Raw genomic sequence first — 20,376 nt, forward strand, 5'->3', positions numbered from 1 at the left:
GCCTTCATCTTTGAGAGAGGAGAAAATCACAGCGTTTCAGATCCAGAAGTGTTTCTGTCCATCATTCCACTGTGAGAACATGAAATTATGATGCTGTCAAGAAGAACCTCACTGAGAAAAGCAAATAGATAAAAAAAAGAATATTTGCACTAGAACAACATAGGACTACGGAAGTCTAGAGCGACCATGTGGCAGATATCATTTTTTATTGTTATTTTGAGATAACAAGATAATCCAGAAAATTATAGTAACAGCTCATGGCTTCTTTGATACAGAGCCCTGCTTGTCACATCCTGTGTAAATAAAAAATTCCATGGCCACAATTTAGAAATGCCTGCAGACTGTTTGTACAAACATTAGTGAAAGAATGGGTCACTCTCAGGAGCTCAGTGAAGTCCAGCCATGAAATTTCCTCATTACTAAATATTCCACAGTCAACTGTCAGTGGTATTATAACAAAGTGGAAGCGATTGGGAACGACAGCAACTCAGCCACGAAGTGGTCAGCCACGTAAAATGACAGAGCAGGCTCAGCGGATGCTGAGGCGCATAGTGCACAGAGGTCACCAACTTTCTGCAGAGTCAATCACTACAGACCTCCAAACTTCATGTGGCACTAGATTAGCTCAAGAACAGTCTGGGTTTGGCAGTTGCCAGGAGAATGGTAATTGTCTGACTGCACTGTGCCAAGTGTAAAGTTTGGTGGAGGGGGGATTATGGTGTGGGGTTGTTTTTTAGGAGTTGGGCTTGGCCCCTTAGTTCCAGTGAAAGGAACTCTTAATGCTTCAGCACCAAGAGATTTTGGACAATTTCATGCTCCCAACTTTGTGGGAACAGTTTGGGAATGGCCCTTCCTGCTCCAATATGACTGTGCACCAGTGCACAAAGCAAGGTCAACGAAGACATGGATGAGCGAGTTTGGTGTAGAAGAACTTGACTGGCCTACACAGAGTCCTGACCTCAACCCGACAGAACACCTTTAGGATGAAATAGATCAGAGACTGCAAGCCAGGCCTTCTCGTCCAACATCAGTGTCTGACCTCAAATATGCGCTTCTGGAAGAATGGTCAAAAATTCCTATAAACACACTCCTAAACCTTGTGGAAAGCCTTCCCAGAAGAGTTGAAGCTGTTATAGCTGCAAAGGGTGGGCCAACATCATATTAAACCCTATGGATTAAGAATGGGATGTCACTCAAGTTCATATGTGTATTAAGGCAGACAAGTGAATGCTTCTGGCAGTATAGCGTAAGTATTGCAAAGGCCAATATCATGATAAAGTATAACAAATAATATATTGTGCAGCCCTTTTATGCATGTGTGTGTATGGATGACCTGAGCTACTTTTGAGTGGTAGTTCTCTCTGAGGGAGGCGATCTCCACCCTCAGTACCAAGACCTCTTCATCTCTGCACTGCAGAGAGGCTAGCTGCTGCTGGCCCCAGAGCTGAGAACGGGCCAGCTGGGCGCTCAGCTCTGCCAGGCGTCCCTCAAACATTCGAGCCTGGAGGACGAAAAATAAAAAAGTAAGCAGGACTATGACCAATTTCACACCATACATCGTGTTAAAGGACCCATATAGTGAACAACTACAACTCCAATTCCAAAGAAGTTGGGACACTGTGTAAAATGCAAATAAATGTAAAGAAAATGTAAATAAATGTAAAGAAAAAGAGAATGCAATTGAATTGTGCCCTGATGACAAGCTGGATGGCCCCTCTGAGTTGTTTTCAAAAAGAATTTAAAATTTTGATTCATCTGACAATGGAACAGTTTCCCATTTTGCCTCAGTCCATTTTAAATGAGCTTTGGCCCAGAGAAGACGGCAGTGTTTCTCGATCACTGCATGATACAGCTTTCACTTGCATTTGTGTATTGCACGGCAGACAACGGTGTTTTGGAAGTTTTCCTGAGCCCATGCAGTGATTTCCTGTACATGCCTGTTTTTAATACAGTGCCGTCGGAGGGCCCAAAGATCACAAGTATCTAATATTGACCGTCCCTTGCATACAGAGATTTCTCCAGATTCTCTGACTCTTTTGATGATATTATGTACTGTACATGGTGGGAAATCCTTCTTCACATTTTTATGCTGAGGAACATTTTTCTGAAATTGTCCCCAATTTTTAGATGCAGTTTTTTGCAGGTTGGTGAACCTCTGCCCTTCTTTGCTTCTGAGAGACACTGCCTCTTTAAATATCAGTCATGTGAGTATAAAATTGGCTCCTCCAGCTGTTTTATTAATACCACTTACCTTTCCAACCTTTTGCTGCTCGAATCCGAACTTTACTGAGATGCGTTGCTGCCATCAAGCTCTAAATAAGTTAACGCTTTTCATAAAATGGTAAAATGTCTCACTTTCAAGATCTAATATGTGTTCTATGCTCTATTGTGTATAAAATGGGTCTATGAGATTTGTAAATCACTGCATTCTGTTTTTTATTTACATTTATTCACATTTTACACAGCATTTCAACCTTTTTGGAATTGGGGTTGTAAATTTTCCTCACTTTTGTAGAGTTTGCTATAGTGTGTGTAAACATTGTCAAATCATATTGCTCACTAATAGACTACACAGTCCATAAATGGAAGCTGCAAGAATGTTTTGAAATCATCAGTTTTTTTATGTCACAAAACTAATCCCTTTATATTTATGCATTTTATCAGCAATTTAGCTCCATTCATTCATGTTGTAGTTATAAATAATGTTTCAAGGTTGACTGCATTTCAAATAAGTTCATTTACATACATCAGTCTGAAAGGCACAGTAACAAGAACAGCCTGTTTAATTGCAAGGGATAAAGAGAGGATTGAAATTGTGATAAAAGAAAAAAATCATGACTTTCTTGTAAATAAAACAACATAAATATCATAAGTGGTCTTCAGAAAAAAAACAGTACAGGTCTTACTTTTCAAGAAATAAGTTATGTGATAAGTTGTGTGATGGGGTTGTAATGAAACACATTATTCCTATAGCACATTACATATCTTAATATCTTGATAGAAATTGTTATTTTAGGGGCTGAAGTTAGGTTAGACTAAGTTATACTCCTTATGCTTTATCCAAAGAACCTATTTCTTTACCTTTTTTGTTCTATATAATACATCATTGTTATATAGAATACCATCTGTCAGTTACTGTGATATTTTTAACTGATCACAATTACATTTAATTGGCAAATGAACAATACATCTACATCATCTTACTCTCATCTTATGTTCGCTAAAGATGACTTTTATATAACCGTGTGGTTAGTGCTGATTTAAATGAAAAGAGAGAGATAATAGAGTCATAGCTAGTTAGGTGTGCCTGTGTGTGAGAGAGCTAGCGTGGGAGAACATTGAGAATGTCTCACATCACCACAATGACCTTTACACAAGCCCTGAGCACATTTAATGCAGAGCAGAGCCAATAAAGGTAATGAAAAAAGTAAAGGCAATTAAAGTGGTGAGAGAAAGAGTGTGAGAGAGATGGTAGAGTGAGCAGGTTAGGAGACAGAAGTGCAGAAAAACAGACAAAAACACACAAAAGCACTGTACATGTACACAAATAGATGACCATCACATACCTGCTTCACAGGGGACTTAAAAAGCACTGTGCAAAATCAGAGAATTTCCCGTCAAAACAGCTCCACACCAATCAGGCAGAACATTATGACCACCTCCATGTCTCTACTCTCATTGTCCATTTTATCAGCTCCACTTACTATATAGGTGCACTTTGTAGTTCTACAGTTACAGACTGTAGTCCATCTGTTTCTCTGATACTTTGTTAGCCCCATTTTACCCTGTTCTTCAGTGGTCAGGTCCCCCATGGACCCTCACAGAGCAAGTACTATTTGAGTGGTGGATCATTCTCAGCACTGCAGTAACACTGATGTAGTGGTGGTGTGTTAGTGTGTGTTGTGCTGGTACGAGTGGATCAGAAATGGCAGTGCTTGCATTTTCTGCTTCATACAATCCAATGGATCCTAAACACAAACAGCAAGGTTGAGGTCTGGACTCTGGGGTGGACATTGTTCAGGGAACACCAGCAGATTTTATTTTGTCTGTTTTCTTTTCTCAGTAACAACGTCTTGACAGCTACACATTCTTTCAGTGCTGTGGCATTTCAATCCTAAAATGATATCGCAGAAGGCTGCAACATGGAAATGAGACCACATTTTCGTTTGTTGAACTGCCCATTAAAATAGCCATTAGAGAACGGCCATTTCATTATTTAGTGTGCCTTTACCTTTATTAGAGCTTTTATTCTTTGTGGGAGACTTAATTTCAGATTTTTAAAGAAATCTGCAGGGATGTTTTTTGACACCTGTTCAGTCTTTGAATTGGTTGCATTTTCTGCTTTTCACAATTCAAGTTCAGTGATGTTGAGGTCTGGACTCTGGGGCAGCCACACCAGTCTCTTTCTTTGATTAGCGTATCTTAAACTCTCCTCAACAATATACATACTCCACAAAGTCCACAGAGTTTCAGTGTTCTTTCTCTTTTTTTGTCCATTTCCTTTTCTCAGTAAGGGCTTCTTCCCAGCTACACATCCTTTCAGAACCCGGTGTCAAGTTGTTTCGCACAGTGGAAGGAAGTAAGAGTAGAGCTTGATTTTCTCCTCTCTCTCAAAGATAAAAGTGTTAAGTACTGCTTATGTGGTGGGGACCGTTTCGGTCGTCGACCATTTTCTCATTTTCTCTTAATATTTTTAAAACTCTAGTAACTCCCTCCTATAGTGGGTAACACCTCTGCCTTCTACGCTGTAGACCGGGGCTCAGTCCTTGGGCAAGACTCCGAACACTACCTTCCCTACCTGTGTAAAATGATCAAATTGTATGTTGCTGTGCGTAAGAGTGTCTGCCAAACACCATAAAATACCACAAAATATATCTTTTGAAAAATGAATAACTTGTACTTATTGGCTGTTTTCACTGGTAACTAAAGAAATGATAACTAGTTTGACTTTTGCACAGTAGTGGATATGACATACACACTGCAAAAATAAAAGTACCATGCAACAACATAGAGAAACACAAATGGTGCCACCCTCCTCTCTTCATGCTGGTCCACCCCAAATCCTCCTACTTGCTTCATTCCACACAACCAGTCGGGAATCATTACCAGGCTTGCTGTGATACAGCTGCAGCAGAGCTATTATTTTTAAAAGACAGAACTGAAAACAGACAACTGACACACGGCACAGTGCACACAAACCCAGGAATAATCATTAATCCGGCAGTTCGGGATGAGAGAACAGACTGTGGATGGTTGGGAAGTGGTTGTGGGGGGAGGTAAGGCTATTTACACTTCATTTTTTAGCCTGGAGAGTTTTCTGACCACAGTCTGACAAGCCTGCTTTTCCTAAACCAACAGAAGGGGGACAGCGCTCACTAGTATTTAGCACTGACAGGGGGATGATGTAGAGTCTGAGAATGAGCGAGAGGGCTGCACTGACTACCACCGCCACACTCTAATCAGTGTACTTTACCACATACTTAGGCTGAATGTCCAGCAACAGCTGCGAAGATGGAATGTACTGTAAATCACTTCATTCAATTCAGTTTTAGTTATACAGTGTTGTTAATAACAGGCATCAATAACAATGAGGAACAAACAGAGAGGAATCCAGAGCCAAAAGGGGAACGCATCCTCCTCTGGACTGCAATGGAGAGTGAAGTTACAATACAAGAAATTCTCTGTTCAAAAATACACTATATTGCTGAAAGTATTCACTGACCCATCCAGATAATTGAATTCAGGTGTTCCAATCACTTCCATGGTCACAGGTGTATAAACCAAGCAACTAGGCCTGCAGACTGCTTCTACAAACATTAGTGAAAGAATGGGCCGCTCTCAGGAGCTCAGTGAATTCCAGCATGGTATCGTGATAGGATGACACCTGTGTAACAAGTCCAGTCGGAAATTTCAAGTCAAGTCAAGTCAAGAGGCTTTTACTGTCATTCCATCTATGTACAAGTATACAGTGGAGTGAAATTACATTCCTCCAGGAACATCACGGTGCAACAAGGAACAAAAAGTACAAAGTACGAACAAAAAAATTAAGCTAGAAACAATAAATACAAATGAAACAGACATTAGACACAGTAAACAGGACAGTGCAGCACCGACACAGCACACACTTCCTCACTACTAAATATTCCACAGTCAACTGTCAATGGAATTATAACACAGTAGAAGCGATTGGGAACGACAGCAAAAAAGTGCCACAAAGTGGTTGGCCACGTAAAATGACAGAGCAGGGTCAGCGGATGCTGAGGTGCATAGTGCACAGAGGTCACCAACTTTTTGTAGAATTAATTGCTACAGACCTCCAAACTCAATTTATATAGAACTACATTAGAAACAATCAAATATTTCTCTCTTTTTCAAACATACACCCATAGCAGCCCATCTGGAATTGTTCAGGTCAACCCAGTGGTCAGTCCATCCCTGCTTGAGACAACACTAGGTAGACGTACAGTACACCCAGAAAGCTTATTCTGATGAAATGTATCATGAACACAATAATAAACTGTCCTATTGCCCATTCCAGTGTTAGAAATGAGAAGGAGTTCAGTGCAGGGTGAAGGCTGTTACACACAGAATGTGGCGCAATAGAAAATACAAAAATGTGAAATATTTGGACGCAGTTTTCTTTTGTGATTTATAAAATGTGTTTGTTTTGGTGCAGATAACAAAACTGAACAAACAGCCAAAAGGCCTTAGAGTTATAAAAATCTTTTGCTCCCCACGGAGGCTACTTTCCATTTTAGAAAAATGAAAGGAGAATGGAGAGTTTCACCTGGTCCCTCAGGAGTGCTTTCACACTCAGCTCGGATCTCCGCAACGTTTGTGCTGCTTTTGGAGTTGCATCACCATGTGACAAAGCAGAAGACAAACTAATCCTTTTGATGTCTGTCAAAAAATTCTAGTTGCCGGAACACGGCTAATCAGTCATCTTTGATGGTTGCCATGCCAATGGCAGAGACAGCAGCGCAGAAGTGCAAAAATTGTACGGTGAATAAAATCGTGTCTCATTGTCTTTGTCTGAAAAATCCTGTTTGGTGTGCAAGATCTCATCAGTTATACACTTGATCTAATGAAGTTTCTGACCTCCAAACAAATTGCAAAAATAAATCACACTCAGTGTGTAAAGGCCTAAGGCAGGTGAACAACACCTAGGATCAGATACTCTCAAAATAGACACAGAGAAATGTATGTATGGGATGTTCTGAGAACATGCAAACACAGTAGTATGCAAAGCTTCCCACATCCTCAGAGAGGAAACTTAAATATGCCATTTCTCTACTTATTAGCTCAGTTTAACATGTTGGAAAAAAATAAAAGATCAATATAAAATGTGTCCTAACTTTTGCACAGGCCACACTTTATGTTCAATTTCTTTCCAATGTATTAGATTCAGTAAATAAACAGTAAGTGAACTTAAAAGTGGGGAGGTGTGTTCTCTTTAGATGATGTGTACTTATTTTCAATTACAAAATCAACAAAGCGTGATTTGACTATTTGTATTCTATAAATCTATTTTGGGGACATTATTCATCTGGTCAGTGTGCAGTAACATTACAACATGTGGTGCAACCACTTGTGTAGGATGCTTTGTGTGTGAGTGGTGGCTGAGTAATCTCACCTCATCTTGAGAGAGTCGGCTCTCGCTGTGCAGGTTCTGCAGCTCTGTGGTCAGCTCAGTAATCCTCTCTTGCAGTGCTGTCCTCTCTTCCGTCTGCTGGAGCAGGCGCTGCTGCAGGCGCGGCACCTCCCGACTGTGCTCGGCCAGCTACAGACACAGATGTCATGCAAAAAAGTCAGTGATAGAGTTTATGTGTAATGGGAGTAATAATGTGGGCTTCAGGCATGCACCAGCACTGTGCTCTTTTTGTGAGTGGCCTTTGCTGAGGTCAGCTCCAGTCCCTTGCGCCCTACTAGGAAGACGCACAAATGCACTACAGGCAAACAGCACAGTTCCAGTCATGCTTTTGAATTACAGTCCTTTGCAAATTTGTAAAGATGTAAAGGGCACAGATCACAAAAAAAAATTTAAAACCTTTTTTTAAAACAAAAGATCAATGTTTTTTGTAAACGGTGTTAAAATACTATTCATTCCAAATATGGAAACAGCTTCTTTTGAATTCATTATGAATGTGATGATACAAACATGCATCTATTTACATGTGAGTACCCTACTCGGCATAGGTGCACACATGCACTACAAGCAAACAGCACAGATCCAGTTACAAGCTGTTTTCCCAATTCTGGCGCTGTGCCCTTCGGAGGCTGTATTTGAAGGCCAATTGCATCACAGTGGTGTAACTAGGCTGTCCCATTCGAAGGTTCCTTCATATGCGGCTGAGAAATGTATCCTTATTTTCCATGGCAACGAAAAATCTAACTGGTGCATCCTTCGCCAGCCAACATATCCAGAGGTTCACTGCGTGCCGGCAAGGATCCGAGAACATGGCAGCAGCAGCAGCAGCAGCAGCAGCAGCAGAGGAGCGAACGGCGGCTGAGGAGACACTCAGTGTTTTGAATAGCCACTGTTAAAAATTTCAAAACATACCATTCACCCACATTCATTCCACACATGGAACAGCCCGTTTTGAATTCTTTACGATTTTGATGTCACAAACATGAATCTATTTACATATAACTGCCCATTTAGCCTAAGGCAGTTCTGCATAATCAATCAAGTGATAAGGAATGTTGCAGACCGTTTGTAGTAGAGCTATTGAAGCAGAATATGTGGGGGAACTGACTGCATCCATTTTTCAGCCCAAGCAAAACAGCAAAACAGCCCAAAATTACTAGGAAAAAAGTCTGGGTCCATTGACTTACATTAAAAGTTCTGTACAGTTCTCATTTTTTCCCCACAGCAGCAAAATATATCATAGACAAGTTGTCATGTGTGTTGTCATTATACAAGGGGTTTAAATGTCAATGGGGAAAATTACTAAATGTTCCAAACCTGATGCATTGTGTCCTACATAGATTGTTCCCCTTTAATCATGAGGTCTGCAAAGACTTAACATATGAACACTACTACATTCAAGCTAACAATTGTGCACATTGAAATGTCATTGTGAGACAGGCAACCGTACCAAAATACCCCCAGAGCCTACAGTTTGTGCATCATTTCAATCCACAGGACCCAGGAGCATTACCTTGCTTATAGCATGCATGTAGCATTATTAATATTTCAACTGAGGCATTCGGTGGAAAAATGCGCAACTGGAATATTTTTAAATATTTTTGTTTACCAAAAGATTCTGTCTACTTTTTGAACAAGGTACAAAGAAGGGCTCTCATGAAGGGATCAGCCAATTAGAATAGAAGAAATACACAGAGAAAATGGAAATGTAAAAATAAGTTATGTTTGTTTCCTGTACTTCAAAGCAGACAAGTGATATAAGTGCACTTCAAAGTACCAAATGACACAATGACAAAAATGCAAAATAAGAGCCTTTTAATACAATAAAGCTCAAGATCCTGACCTCTTGGCTGAGTTTTTGTACGTGAGTGTCTCTGCTCTCCAGCTCTCTCCTGCACTGCTGCAGCTCCTCCTGCCTGCCTGCCTCTCCCTCCTGCAGCCTGAGGGTGGTGCTCTGCAGCTCAGACACGTGCTCCTGCAGACTGCTCACCAGCTGCTCCTGCTCACTCAGCTGCATGCAGAAATCAAGACAGACAGCTGACAATCACACACGGCATATCAGCATCCTCCATCGTGGGTAACAGCAGAGGCATCAAAGCGCTAGATAAAGTTGACAAGAGCAGAAAGATGGAAGCCACTGTTGGCAGATTAGCCCAGTTGGGTGGGCAGATGAGAGATAGATTCCTTTATGCATGGCAGATATTAAACTGGGATTAAGGAGATTAACTTCCAACTGTAATTGGGCAAGAAACTTTTCATCAGATCTATTAAACTTTTTCGAGATATGGAATATGTTTAGGTTTAATTCTCAAACAGCTGAACAGTTCATAGATTGCAGTTCTTCATGCCGAAAACCCCCTCAGCATAAAGAAGAAAAAAAATATCCCATTTCTTCATGATTTATGCAGGTCTGGGTCACATTTAGCTAAATCGTTCCATGGGAGGTTTGGAAATAATTACTATGTTTTGAAGCACAAATTCAGGGGAAACTAATTGATTTTGGAGAGAACTGCTTGAGGCGGTTCACTGGAAGGGTAACAAAGTGGAACTGCTGAATCCCTGCAAAGCAAACTGATAAGAAGCCAATGCCACTGTGAATGCAAAGCGCTAATCCCCAAGTTACATCTGATTATCTTATAAAACCTTATAAATATTATTTTTAATAGTGCACTGTGTAAACTCATCACCCACTTTATTGGAAACACCTGTGCTTTCGCTCACTGGCCACTTTATGAAGTCCAGCTGCCTTACAGGTCCACTATATAGGCGGTCAGTTACAGACTGCAGCCCATCCAGTGTCTAGTCACTGACAGTTATGTGGTTATAAACTGACCACTGAAGAAGGGATAACACAAACTGTGCATGAACAGGTTGGCTCTAACTGTACAAAGGCCTGTCTCATGGAACAAGTTTAACTTGATAAATGTATAAAAATGTTCAACTCATTTTATGGCAGTGGTTAAGAACTTTTTCTGTTAACTCAGGTTTATATCTGTTGGAAGAAAACCTCGCATCTCCATTTTTATTGTTTTTCAGTTTTTGACATAATTTGAAAATACCTGTTGTCCTTGTATTGAGTGTATTTTCATGATGAATGGACCAAAAGAAACGGCCCAAAATTACTTGGGGGGAAAGGTCTGACTCCATTGACTTACATTAAACGCAAAGTTTATTTTTTCCTTCTCCTGTAAAGTTACCATTTTGGAGATACGAGTTTGTGTTCCAATAACAGTGATATACTCAAGCTATGATTAATCATAGTGTGCATGCACATCAGAGCATGATGAACAGTCAATCCTGAGACACATGAATCAAGAGGCTTATTTTTTCAAAGAATTAAAAAGACATCCTACTACTTAAACAAGATTTATAACTATAAAACACAATGCTATTACAATTGTCACCATGGTAGTATTTGTAGTATCAAAAGCTCATGGTATCTGAAAAATAGAAACACTTTTTGAAGCAACCACTGCTACCTTCTAGATATCAATTTTTGAGGGACATCCATGCTTATTTCAACATGATAAAAAGACATTCTACACATTTTTACAACAGCATGGCTACTTGATCATAGAGTGATCTGTAGATCTGTCTCACATTAAACATGGTGCATTGTAAAGTGTAAAATATGATAACCAAGGCCTGGTGCAGTTACACAGGTGAAGACTTGTATAACAGAAGAATGGCAAAAAATTGGCTTTTAAAACTGGATTGGCTGGTGCTGTCAGTCCCTGAATGACTGTTACGTGTTGTTAAAAGAACGATAAAAAAAGTGTGTATGTGTATAGAGTGTGCATTTATATAAATAAGAATAAAGTTGACAAGATAAAACATCAAATACTGTGGTTTTGAACTGTTTTCAATTTTAAGTCCAACCGAATTTACTAAATCACTTATAACTCTCTCTTTTATTGGCATTTTAAATACTGTTCCAACTTTTTGAATTTAAGGTTTGTTTCTGAGTCTCCAGAGGCTTCAAAGTTATTTGGCTAAACAAGAAATACTGCATGGTTAGACAGGCCCCTGGTGAACCTACAAGCTACCATGTGAATGTATTTATCAGCACTGATAACATAGTGCACACCTGAGTATGAGCATGAGTGTACCTGTTTTCTTGCTGTCTCCAGATCAGTCCTGAGCTGGTCTCTCTCTGCCTCCAGGCTGCTCTCTCTGTAGCTGTTGCTCTGTGCCCAGGCCAGCTGCTCCTGTTGCCTGGCCTGCTCCTGTGACAGCTCCTCTCTCAGAGCCTGCATAGTCTCAGCTTGCTCTTTCAGCTAAACCACATAGACAAAGACATAGACCTTTACACAGGGCTCCTCTGCAACAAATACAGCACTAACACAGATCAATAATGATCAATACAGTGGATCATGATCTCCCAGAAGGCTCTGAGGAGCACCCTGCTCGATAAGCTGGCCATTTAAAGCCTTGTTTCACCCGGGCAGCTTTGTTGAGGTCGGTGGGTTGCTCTTACCTGCTCCTGCAGCTGTGCAAGCGTCTCTTTGCCACTGGACAGGTCCTCCTGGAGCGCTTGGTTCTCCTGCTGCAGCCATGAGGCCTCCTGCTGGGCCTCAAGCTGAGCCTGCCTGCTGCTGCTGGCCACTACCTTATCCTGCTCCAACAGGCCCCTACCACACAGAGCTTTAAATGTAAATTCGTTCCTATACAGGCCTACAAGAATGGTCAAATATACTTTAATTTTTAATTTTCTTAAATAGCTCCTTATGGCGATGAGGGGTTGTTTTAACAGTAGCCATTACTGCTTCGCATGTTGTAGATGTAACTCTGGGACTGAAAAAGTCACGTTTTAAACATTTGTGCTTTTCAACAGGCTATATAGCATAATGGTTAAGTCACTAGCTGTACCGAAGGTCAAGTCATCCACAGGGATGTGCTGCATTCCTGACAATCTCCTTATGTTCTTCCAGCACTGCGGATGAGTAGTTTGATAAATTTTTGTCATTGCAGCCCTTAAGAATGTATTCACTGCAGAAACTCATATCGTGAAACTTCAACCTGTTAGACCAGAAGTCGGCAACATGCGGCTCTTTTGCTGCCATGTTGCAGCTCCAGAGCAGAATTAGATATTTTGGTAAAAATAAATTAATCCTCAATTGCAATAAAATAAAGCTGATCATGCCACACATTTTTAACAATAAATGGTCTTAAATGCTGGAGTTAATATAGAGCTGCTAATTCACCCTTTAACCCTGAAGGTTGCCGCGCAGACTGCTGGTCACCATATCTATGCAGACAACAATAGCTATTAGCCTAGCTTTAGCACATAATGATAAAGAGAAAGATGGTTTCCTGAAGCGTTTGATCTGCATTGAGATACTGTCAAACACTAAAAAGTTGTGAAGCTGAAGTCTGAGCTCCCTATTCCCCAGTTTCTTGTTTTCCTGTTCCACCTTAAATGGTGCCTGAGGCACCAGAGTGTAACTGCTGCAACATTTAACCACTTGAACAAGAAGCTGGCAAATGAGAAGCGGCTTTAGCCTCATAAAAAGTCAAACGATGAGAGACATTTCACAAGAAACTGTTCCATTTTGTGGACAGGTTTCCTGCTGGAGATGTGAGAAAAGCTGAGCAAAGGAAGTCTGCATTTTCGTTTATATTTTTTAGTCTATACTAGTACATTAGCACATACTGAGACATATTTACAGCAAAGATGGTAAAATGGACATAAAATGTTGTGGCTCCCAAAGTGGTTTGATTTTTTTTGAAAGGACAAAATGGCTCTTCTTAACATTTAGGTTGCCGACCTCTGTGCTAGCTACTTTCTGAGGACCGTCTATGTTACAGGTCCACTATAAATGTGTACAACATTCCAGATTATAGGTGTTGTGTGTCAGCCACACTGTAACTCATTCATTATTGCTCAGTTTCTGACCACAGGACCACTGCTGACTAGATATTATTTTGTAGGAATATCATTCAGTCAGATCACTGATCAATTGTATTTGCAAAACACAGTCATTTTCAGTCAACATAAAAATGTTAATTTGCAATACTAAAGGGGCCAATACTGCAATAAAGATTAACAAATGATAAACTGCCACTACAACAATACTGCAAGCCTGATGTTCTAATAACATAACCCATTTAAAACAAGCAAGAGAAGACAGTGCATAAGTGTATTACAGATATGACTAAGAGAGGATGTTTGATAAGTGGTCTTTCATTCATGCATATCACACTGTAGTCCTTCATAACATATAACTCCCTCTCTATGCTTAATCCTTAATTTTCATTGGAGCACAAGATCATGCAGACGCAACAAAAGCAAAGGGGAAGGATGGGGTGCTGGATATAATCAGACAAGGCAATTCTAAAGATTTAATGAGCAAGCGGTAAGGCTATTTATGAGACTTGAGGCGCTGGATGAACTCAGTGACTGCTGGATCATGAGTGATGGAATCAGAGAGGTGGCCAGAGAATGTTCACAATCAGGTAAAGCAACTAATCAAATCCCAAAGATCTCTCTCGCTCTCCTTCTGTCCTCTCTCAACTAAAAAATCAAGTCAACACCGCATTTAGAATCATTCTATACATGGGCACTCAGCTCAGACACGAAAGACTATGGAGCAGAGGTCACTAATAGGCAGACCACGGTCCAGGTCTGGACCCAGGCGCTGTCCTGTGCGGAGCTAGACCTACTGTGGAGAATTATTTAATTTCGAACGGGGTGGTCCTATTTTAATCGGCGTAACTTTTCTAGTCAATACAGTACCAGTTTAGTGACTGGAGACTCACAGACCAATTACATGTGTTGTAAATATCACACGTGATGCTACTCAGGCAATCAGATCTGTGCATTACGATGAGTACTGAAACTCCAGTGAGTGGCGCACACACAGGGGAGGGACGAGGCGAGATATAGCAGTCTTAGAAGAAAGTGAGACAGATTATTACATGTCGTACTCTAAAAAGAGAAAACTGACAATAAATGTTGTTGAAATTTGACTGAACTGTACTTTATTCGATTTGATATTCAGCTGTTGACTGTATAAGATGTTGATATACCTACTGGGCTACTTCAGTAAACAGTATATGGCACTGAATCATGATGCAAGTTAGATATTATGATGTTCCAGACCTTTGCTTGAGGATATTTTCTTTAACTGGACCTTGTAATCAAATAACCCTGCTATAGAGCGTCCTTCACTGATACTGATACAAAAACTTAACATGATAAATACAAAAGAGAGTGTGAAAGAAAGAGAGAGAGAGAGAGAGAGAGAGAGAGAGAGAGAGAGAGAGAGAGAGAGAGAGGGAGAGATTAGAACAGAAAGAGAGATAGGGAGAAAATGGAGACAGAGAGAAAGGGCGAGAGAGGGAAAAAGAGACAGAGTAAATGTGAGAGAGAGAGAGAGAGAGAGAGAGAGAGAGAGTGAGGCCAGTGAGACTGTCACCAGGTTGTAGGTGCAGAGGTGGTTATATTAGGAGGAGCAGTGTCACTTTTCACGTAGGTGGGTGTGGGAAAGTGAGCTGAGAGACCAGCTCTCTCCTGCTCACTCTCTCTGTCTCTCTCTCTAACTTCCTCTCTCTCCATTGACAAGCCGGCCACAGTAACAGCTAATCGATCCCTCACAAAATCTCCCAGCACACCCTTGGCGGGGTGATCAATATCCCTGGCAATTAGAATCCCCTATCTGCATGGCTGCAGGGACCTCGCGGTGTCTCTGCGGCCCACAAACACCCAATTTAGTCCTCGGCCTATCACTTAATTACTAAATCTCCAGTAATGCGTATTGGCAGGCGGATGGCGGCGCTTAGCGGTGGCCCCGATGGCTGACTGAACAAGAGACCTTTGGCAAGGTGCTGGTTAAGACGCTCTTCTTGCCGCCGTTTAAACATCTGATCTCACACGGGGGACATGACCCACCTGCATCCAGCCCACCCACGCACGGCAGGAAGTGGGGGGGGGGTTCTCTGGGGACATGGAGCCAAAAAACACTCACTGAACCATTAGAAGCAATGCAACACATACTGCCAGAGTGGCTACATGAGTATAGGAGTGAGCATGATACACTGAGGAGCTCCAGCACTTAACAGAGGAACTCAGTATGGTAGAGTCTTTCTGGCCATTCAGGTGAGGTGTCAGGGTGTCTGGATGAAATCTGTGCTGCGGTTTGAGCTACAGTGTGGATCCATCAGCTCATAGTGGCCCTGTTGGCTGGCTGAGAATCGAGAAGTTGGCTTAGATTGGCTGTTAAGTCTCGGCAATGGGTGACTACGTTCATTACCTAGGCTGCAGTTGCCACCTATAACTTTCTAAAACAGCCAGACAGCAATTATGTCCAGTACTATGACAGTTCAGGGCTGGCTTCTGCTTCTGGTAGAGGTATATATACACACACATATATATATATATATATATATATATATATATATATATATATATATATATATATTTCACTTCTATAGATGATTCTCTATAATGTATGTCCATGTTGTCTTATTTAGAATGCATTTAAGAAACTTAAAGAAACCCACACATTCAGTTTCTAAAAATAGCTAAAGAGGCTAAACTTCACAGTGATGGAAATGGCTGATTCAAAAAGATTAATCCAATTTCAAAATGATTTATTTCTCTTGTAAACCGTTACAGAACAATGCAGTAAACTGTAAATGGTTTAAATGTGCATAAAGTCTTTTATGTAATTTTACAACTGCTCAGTATGAACCTCCTCCAGCTGTACGGACATCAACACCATAGTCAAATTCACCCAAACTGGATTGAGCATGTCGAATGTCGCTGCACTCACGGCTCTTTCAGTGCGATTTCGGAGATGTGGAACCAGCAATGAACGCTCTGAGCTGTTGGAGCTTCTCTGCCCACGAAAATCACGCTGCACAGTTATGAAGTATTCAGTCTTATTGAAGTGGAGAACGCAGAAGGCTTTCTGCTCAGGGATCTCAGTCAGAAACTCTATGACCTCCTCTTTCATTTGGAATGTAATTGGTTCCTAGATGCCTCACAGTTGTAAAAAAATGTAGTGCTTTGAAATCTGATCTTTTTGAATCACCCTGTACTTAGATACATAGTTTGACTGAGCGTACATATGGGTCTATCTTTAAATGAAGCTTTAAATCAACACAGTACTGCACTGAGCTACGAGCAGTTTTTATATTTGCTTCAAGTTATGCATAATTTCCTCAATTTAGGAAAGAAAAATTAGAGTACTGTGCAAAAGTCTTAAGAACCTAAGCACCTTACTAATAATAGTGAATGCAAATAAACATAAATAGTAGTAAAAAATAAAAAGGATTTCTTTTTTATTCTAACCATAGTAGTAATTGATATCTTATGAGCTTGTCTGATAAACAAAGGTTTCTCCCCAACAGCACCAATCATTGCAAGAATTTGTTAAAATCCATCAGCAGCCCATCCAATTTAATGTAATGAAACACTGATTAGCCAAACAAAGTACTGGATGGTATCTCTTTTATTCCAATAATAGTGTTTTTCTAAACACATAAACACTTGCTAGCTTTAAATCAAATTTTCTTAGTCTAAAACTTTTGCACAGTGCTGCATGTCTCTTGTTGTTATCAGTCATCTCATTCAAGCAAATCAAATAAGTGCAAGAATTTCCTGCCTTCTTCCTTCACTTGTGGCAAACATGCAAATCAGATTACTCCATCCAATAAGGGTGAAACAGCACGGAATTCAGTTGCCGCTCTATATTCAATATGTGAGGGTCATATTAATGTAGATTCAATGAAAGAGGTTCAGCTCCATTGTGTGTTGGATAAATACCTGCAGTCTTGAAGTTCCTGCTCTGTTGAGTCCAGTCTCTGCTGGAGTCTCCTGAGCTCAGCCTGCAGCCTCCGCTGGCACTGCTCGGCCCGCACCACCTCGGCTACCCGCTCTGCCAGTTGCTCCTGTGCCCGCTGCTGCCCACCCTCCAGCAGGAGCACCTTTTCCTCCTGCCGTGCCAGCTCCTGGGCTGTAACATGCGCACAGAGAAAGTTCTGTTCAGCGAATTAAACTTCGTTTGCTTGTAAACTTGACTTTGACTTTGTCTATTCTAAACTAAACTATTGTCCAGAAATGTCCCTACGTTTACATTAGGGGTGTAACAGTGCATAGACTGGCATTCCAGTGCAAAATGTACACTGTGGAGATGTGACAATGAATCAAGGAGTACAGCCATTCTATAAATCATGACATTAAATGCAATTGTACAACAACATGGATGTGGAACTTCATTCAAATTCTGTTCAAAATATCTTGTTGCCAACTTTTTTGTCAAGTTGACATAATGGTGACACAGACATTAGGTTGTATCATGACTTCTGGGGTGAAATGACATTTTTAGCTCAGTACATGTCATAGTGACTTTATACTGATAACAGGATATTGCTTGCAAAGCCAAGCTGGTTGAACAAAAGGGAGCATTTTCTGTGGCTTTTAGGTAAAATGAGTTTCTTTGTACTGTTTATAAGACTGAAGTACTATCATCAGCATTATTTTACTGTGATATACAATAAGACACAAAGTCAACAGTCTTTATAACAGGATGCCTAGTGAAATATCCCTTTATAAATGCTTTAAGGTTTAGTTGTCACAACAAGCCTATGCAGGTGTTACGTAGCCTTACTGCTCTACAGCAAATTTTTTGTGGCCATTACTGGTTGCTAAAAAGAGGCTAAAAAATCTATGTTTTTTTTTTTTACCCTTTCACTGTAAGCAGACATCTCAAACCCGAATCTGAAAGGATGTATAGCTGAAAAAGCCATTACTGAAAAAAGAAGAAGAAATGTAAATCAAACAAAGGCCCAATCCCATTTCCCTACCCCTTGTTTTCGAATGTCATCTTGCCCCTTGGAACAGACTAAGGGGTAGTGGCTGAAATCTTCCCTCTGAAATGGGACCCTTAAATAAAGAAGAGCATCACTTCATTAACAGCTATGAGCGCTGCTCTGTAGGCAACTCTGCCCGTCTGCAGTGACAGCAGAGGAGGGTAAAGTTCAGCTCCTCACTGCTGGACTTTAGATTACATTTAGGGAATCATACGCCTTCAAAGAGGGGTAATTATTTATTATCACCCACCCCTAACCCTTCAGTGATATGAAGCTGAAGTCAGATATTCTCCACCTTCATTTTCCCGTTACACCTTAAATGTAGAGGTGGTTTGGATGCCTGAGGTGCCGGGACGGGAAATTGCGAGACCTCAGCAAACTACTGTGCTTGTTATAAAAAAAGGACCGTAATACATTGAAATATCATTAAACTAAGATAATACAATAGTAATCATATAATAGTCATTTTTTAACAGGAAAAACTTCTCACATTTGTGGGTTGCTTTAGCCGCTTGCTCAGCCATCTTGCCGCTTTTTCTTTTATTTTATTCTAACATTTAGTTTGAGTGTGTCTCTGAAAAACCTCCAGTTAGAGGCCCATGTGGCCCTAACACTTGACCCTACCCCTCTTTCTCAGCAAGAATTGGGACACCTTACACCTAGATGTGAACATGCAAAATGGAGGAGTAAGGGCAAAGTGGTAGGGGCAAGTGGTGAAATTGGATTGCGTATTCTCAGAACAATGGACTGACCACCCAGAGTCCAGATTGCAACATCACTGAATGTGTTTAGGATTATTTGCACTGTGTGAAGCAGAAAATGCAATCAACTTGTAATCTGAACAGAGAGAGCCTCACACTGGGGTTCTCTGGTGTCACAATCAGTCTCAGGGATGATGTGGCCGAAAAAACTTCCTTATTATTACTGTAATATTGACAGTACCATTGACATTGATCCTACTGTCGTCAATACATACTGAATTTGAGGCCTCCTCACAGAGGCCTACATTTGAGAGTGGGCTTTTGTATTAATAATAAAAGACAGCAGATGCATGTTCAGCAGACCCTCAGTCTGATTTAAAAAGATTGTGTGCTTTTTTGGCTCTAGATGTTAGAGAAAGTAGGAAACAATTAGGAGTGTGTGCATGAGTGTGTGTGTGTGTGTGTGTGTCTGAGTGTGTGTGGTATGAGAGGGAGGCTAATCTTGTCTTTGGTGGCAAGAGAGCCTTCAGGGCTAGCTTTAATAAGCTAAGGGAGCCAGTCACCTGTTTGCATGTGGCTGCATCAGCCTTAGTGGCTTGTCTTGAATGAAACAGGCCATCAGTTCAGAGCCTCAGGCCATGTCAGACACACACATTCTCACACACACACACTTTTACAACAGGCGCTAGGGAACCTGGACTGAATAGAACCGATATGGACATATTCGCAGAAGCACGTAATGGACAAAAAAACAGTCATGAGCAGAGCAGGAGTTATTATATGCTTTCATGGATGATGTGTCAAGAAACCTCCTCCATATGGATCAAAATGAACATGCTGGATGTGTAATAAAGCTGTCAGTGTTGGTCTGCAGTATAAGACCCTCTTAACACTTAGCATTAAAATGTGTGCAGCTCGCTGTCATAGTAGGGTTGTTATTAAGGCTGCACAATTACTCATCATTTTATCAACATCTGATCATCATTTTATCCACAACCAACATCTGATATAAACATCCATCATAAATACAGTACTGTGCGAAAGTCTTAGGCACTCAAGACACATTTTCAAAACCTATTTACTTGTGTAGTATGCGTTCATTTGCATCACACACACACACACACACACACACACACACACACATATATATATATATATATATATATACACAATATACAATAAATATATACAATAAATAGTGATTTTCTGGAT

General features: G+C 40.7%; 1 protein-coding gene across 3 annotated transcripts in view; it reads right to left on the bottom strand.

Moving 5' to 3' along the window:
- The window catches only part of LOC108433047 (trichohyalin), a 318,922-nt gene that overhangs the window by 12,526 nt on the left and 286,020 nt on the right, over positions 1-20,376 (bottom strand). For all 3 annotated transcript variants that reach the window (XM_017707316.2, XM_017707312.2, XM_017707314.2), the window contains 6 exons: positions 17,418-17,607; positions 12,126-12,279; positions 11,758-11,925; positions 9,492-9,659; positions 7,634-7,780; positions 1,334-1,501 (listed from right to left, as the gene is read on the bottom strand). In XM_017707316.2, coding sequence (XP_017562805.1) covers positions 1,334-1,501; positions 7,634-7,780; positions 9,492-9,659; positions 11,758-11,925; positions 12,126-12,279; positions 17,418-17,607 — 995 coding nt within the window. The remainder of the gene's footprint in view (positions 1-1,333; positions 1,502-7,633; positions 7,781-9,491; positions 9,660-11,757; positions 11,926-12,125; positions 12,280-17,417; positions 17,608-20,376) is intronic.

Source organism: Pygocentrus nattereri, chromosome 15, assembly GCF_015220715.1.
Source record: "Pygocentrus nattereri isolate fPygNat1 chromosome 15, fPygNat1.pri, whole genome shotgun sequence".
NCBI lineage: Eukaryota > Metazoa > Chordata > Actinopteri > Characiformes > Serrasalmidae > Pygocentrus > Pygocentrus nattereri.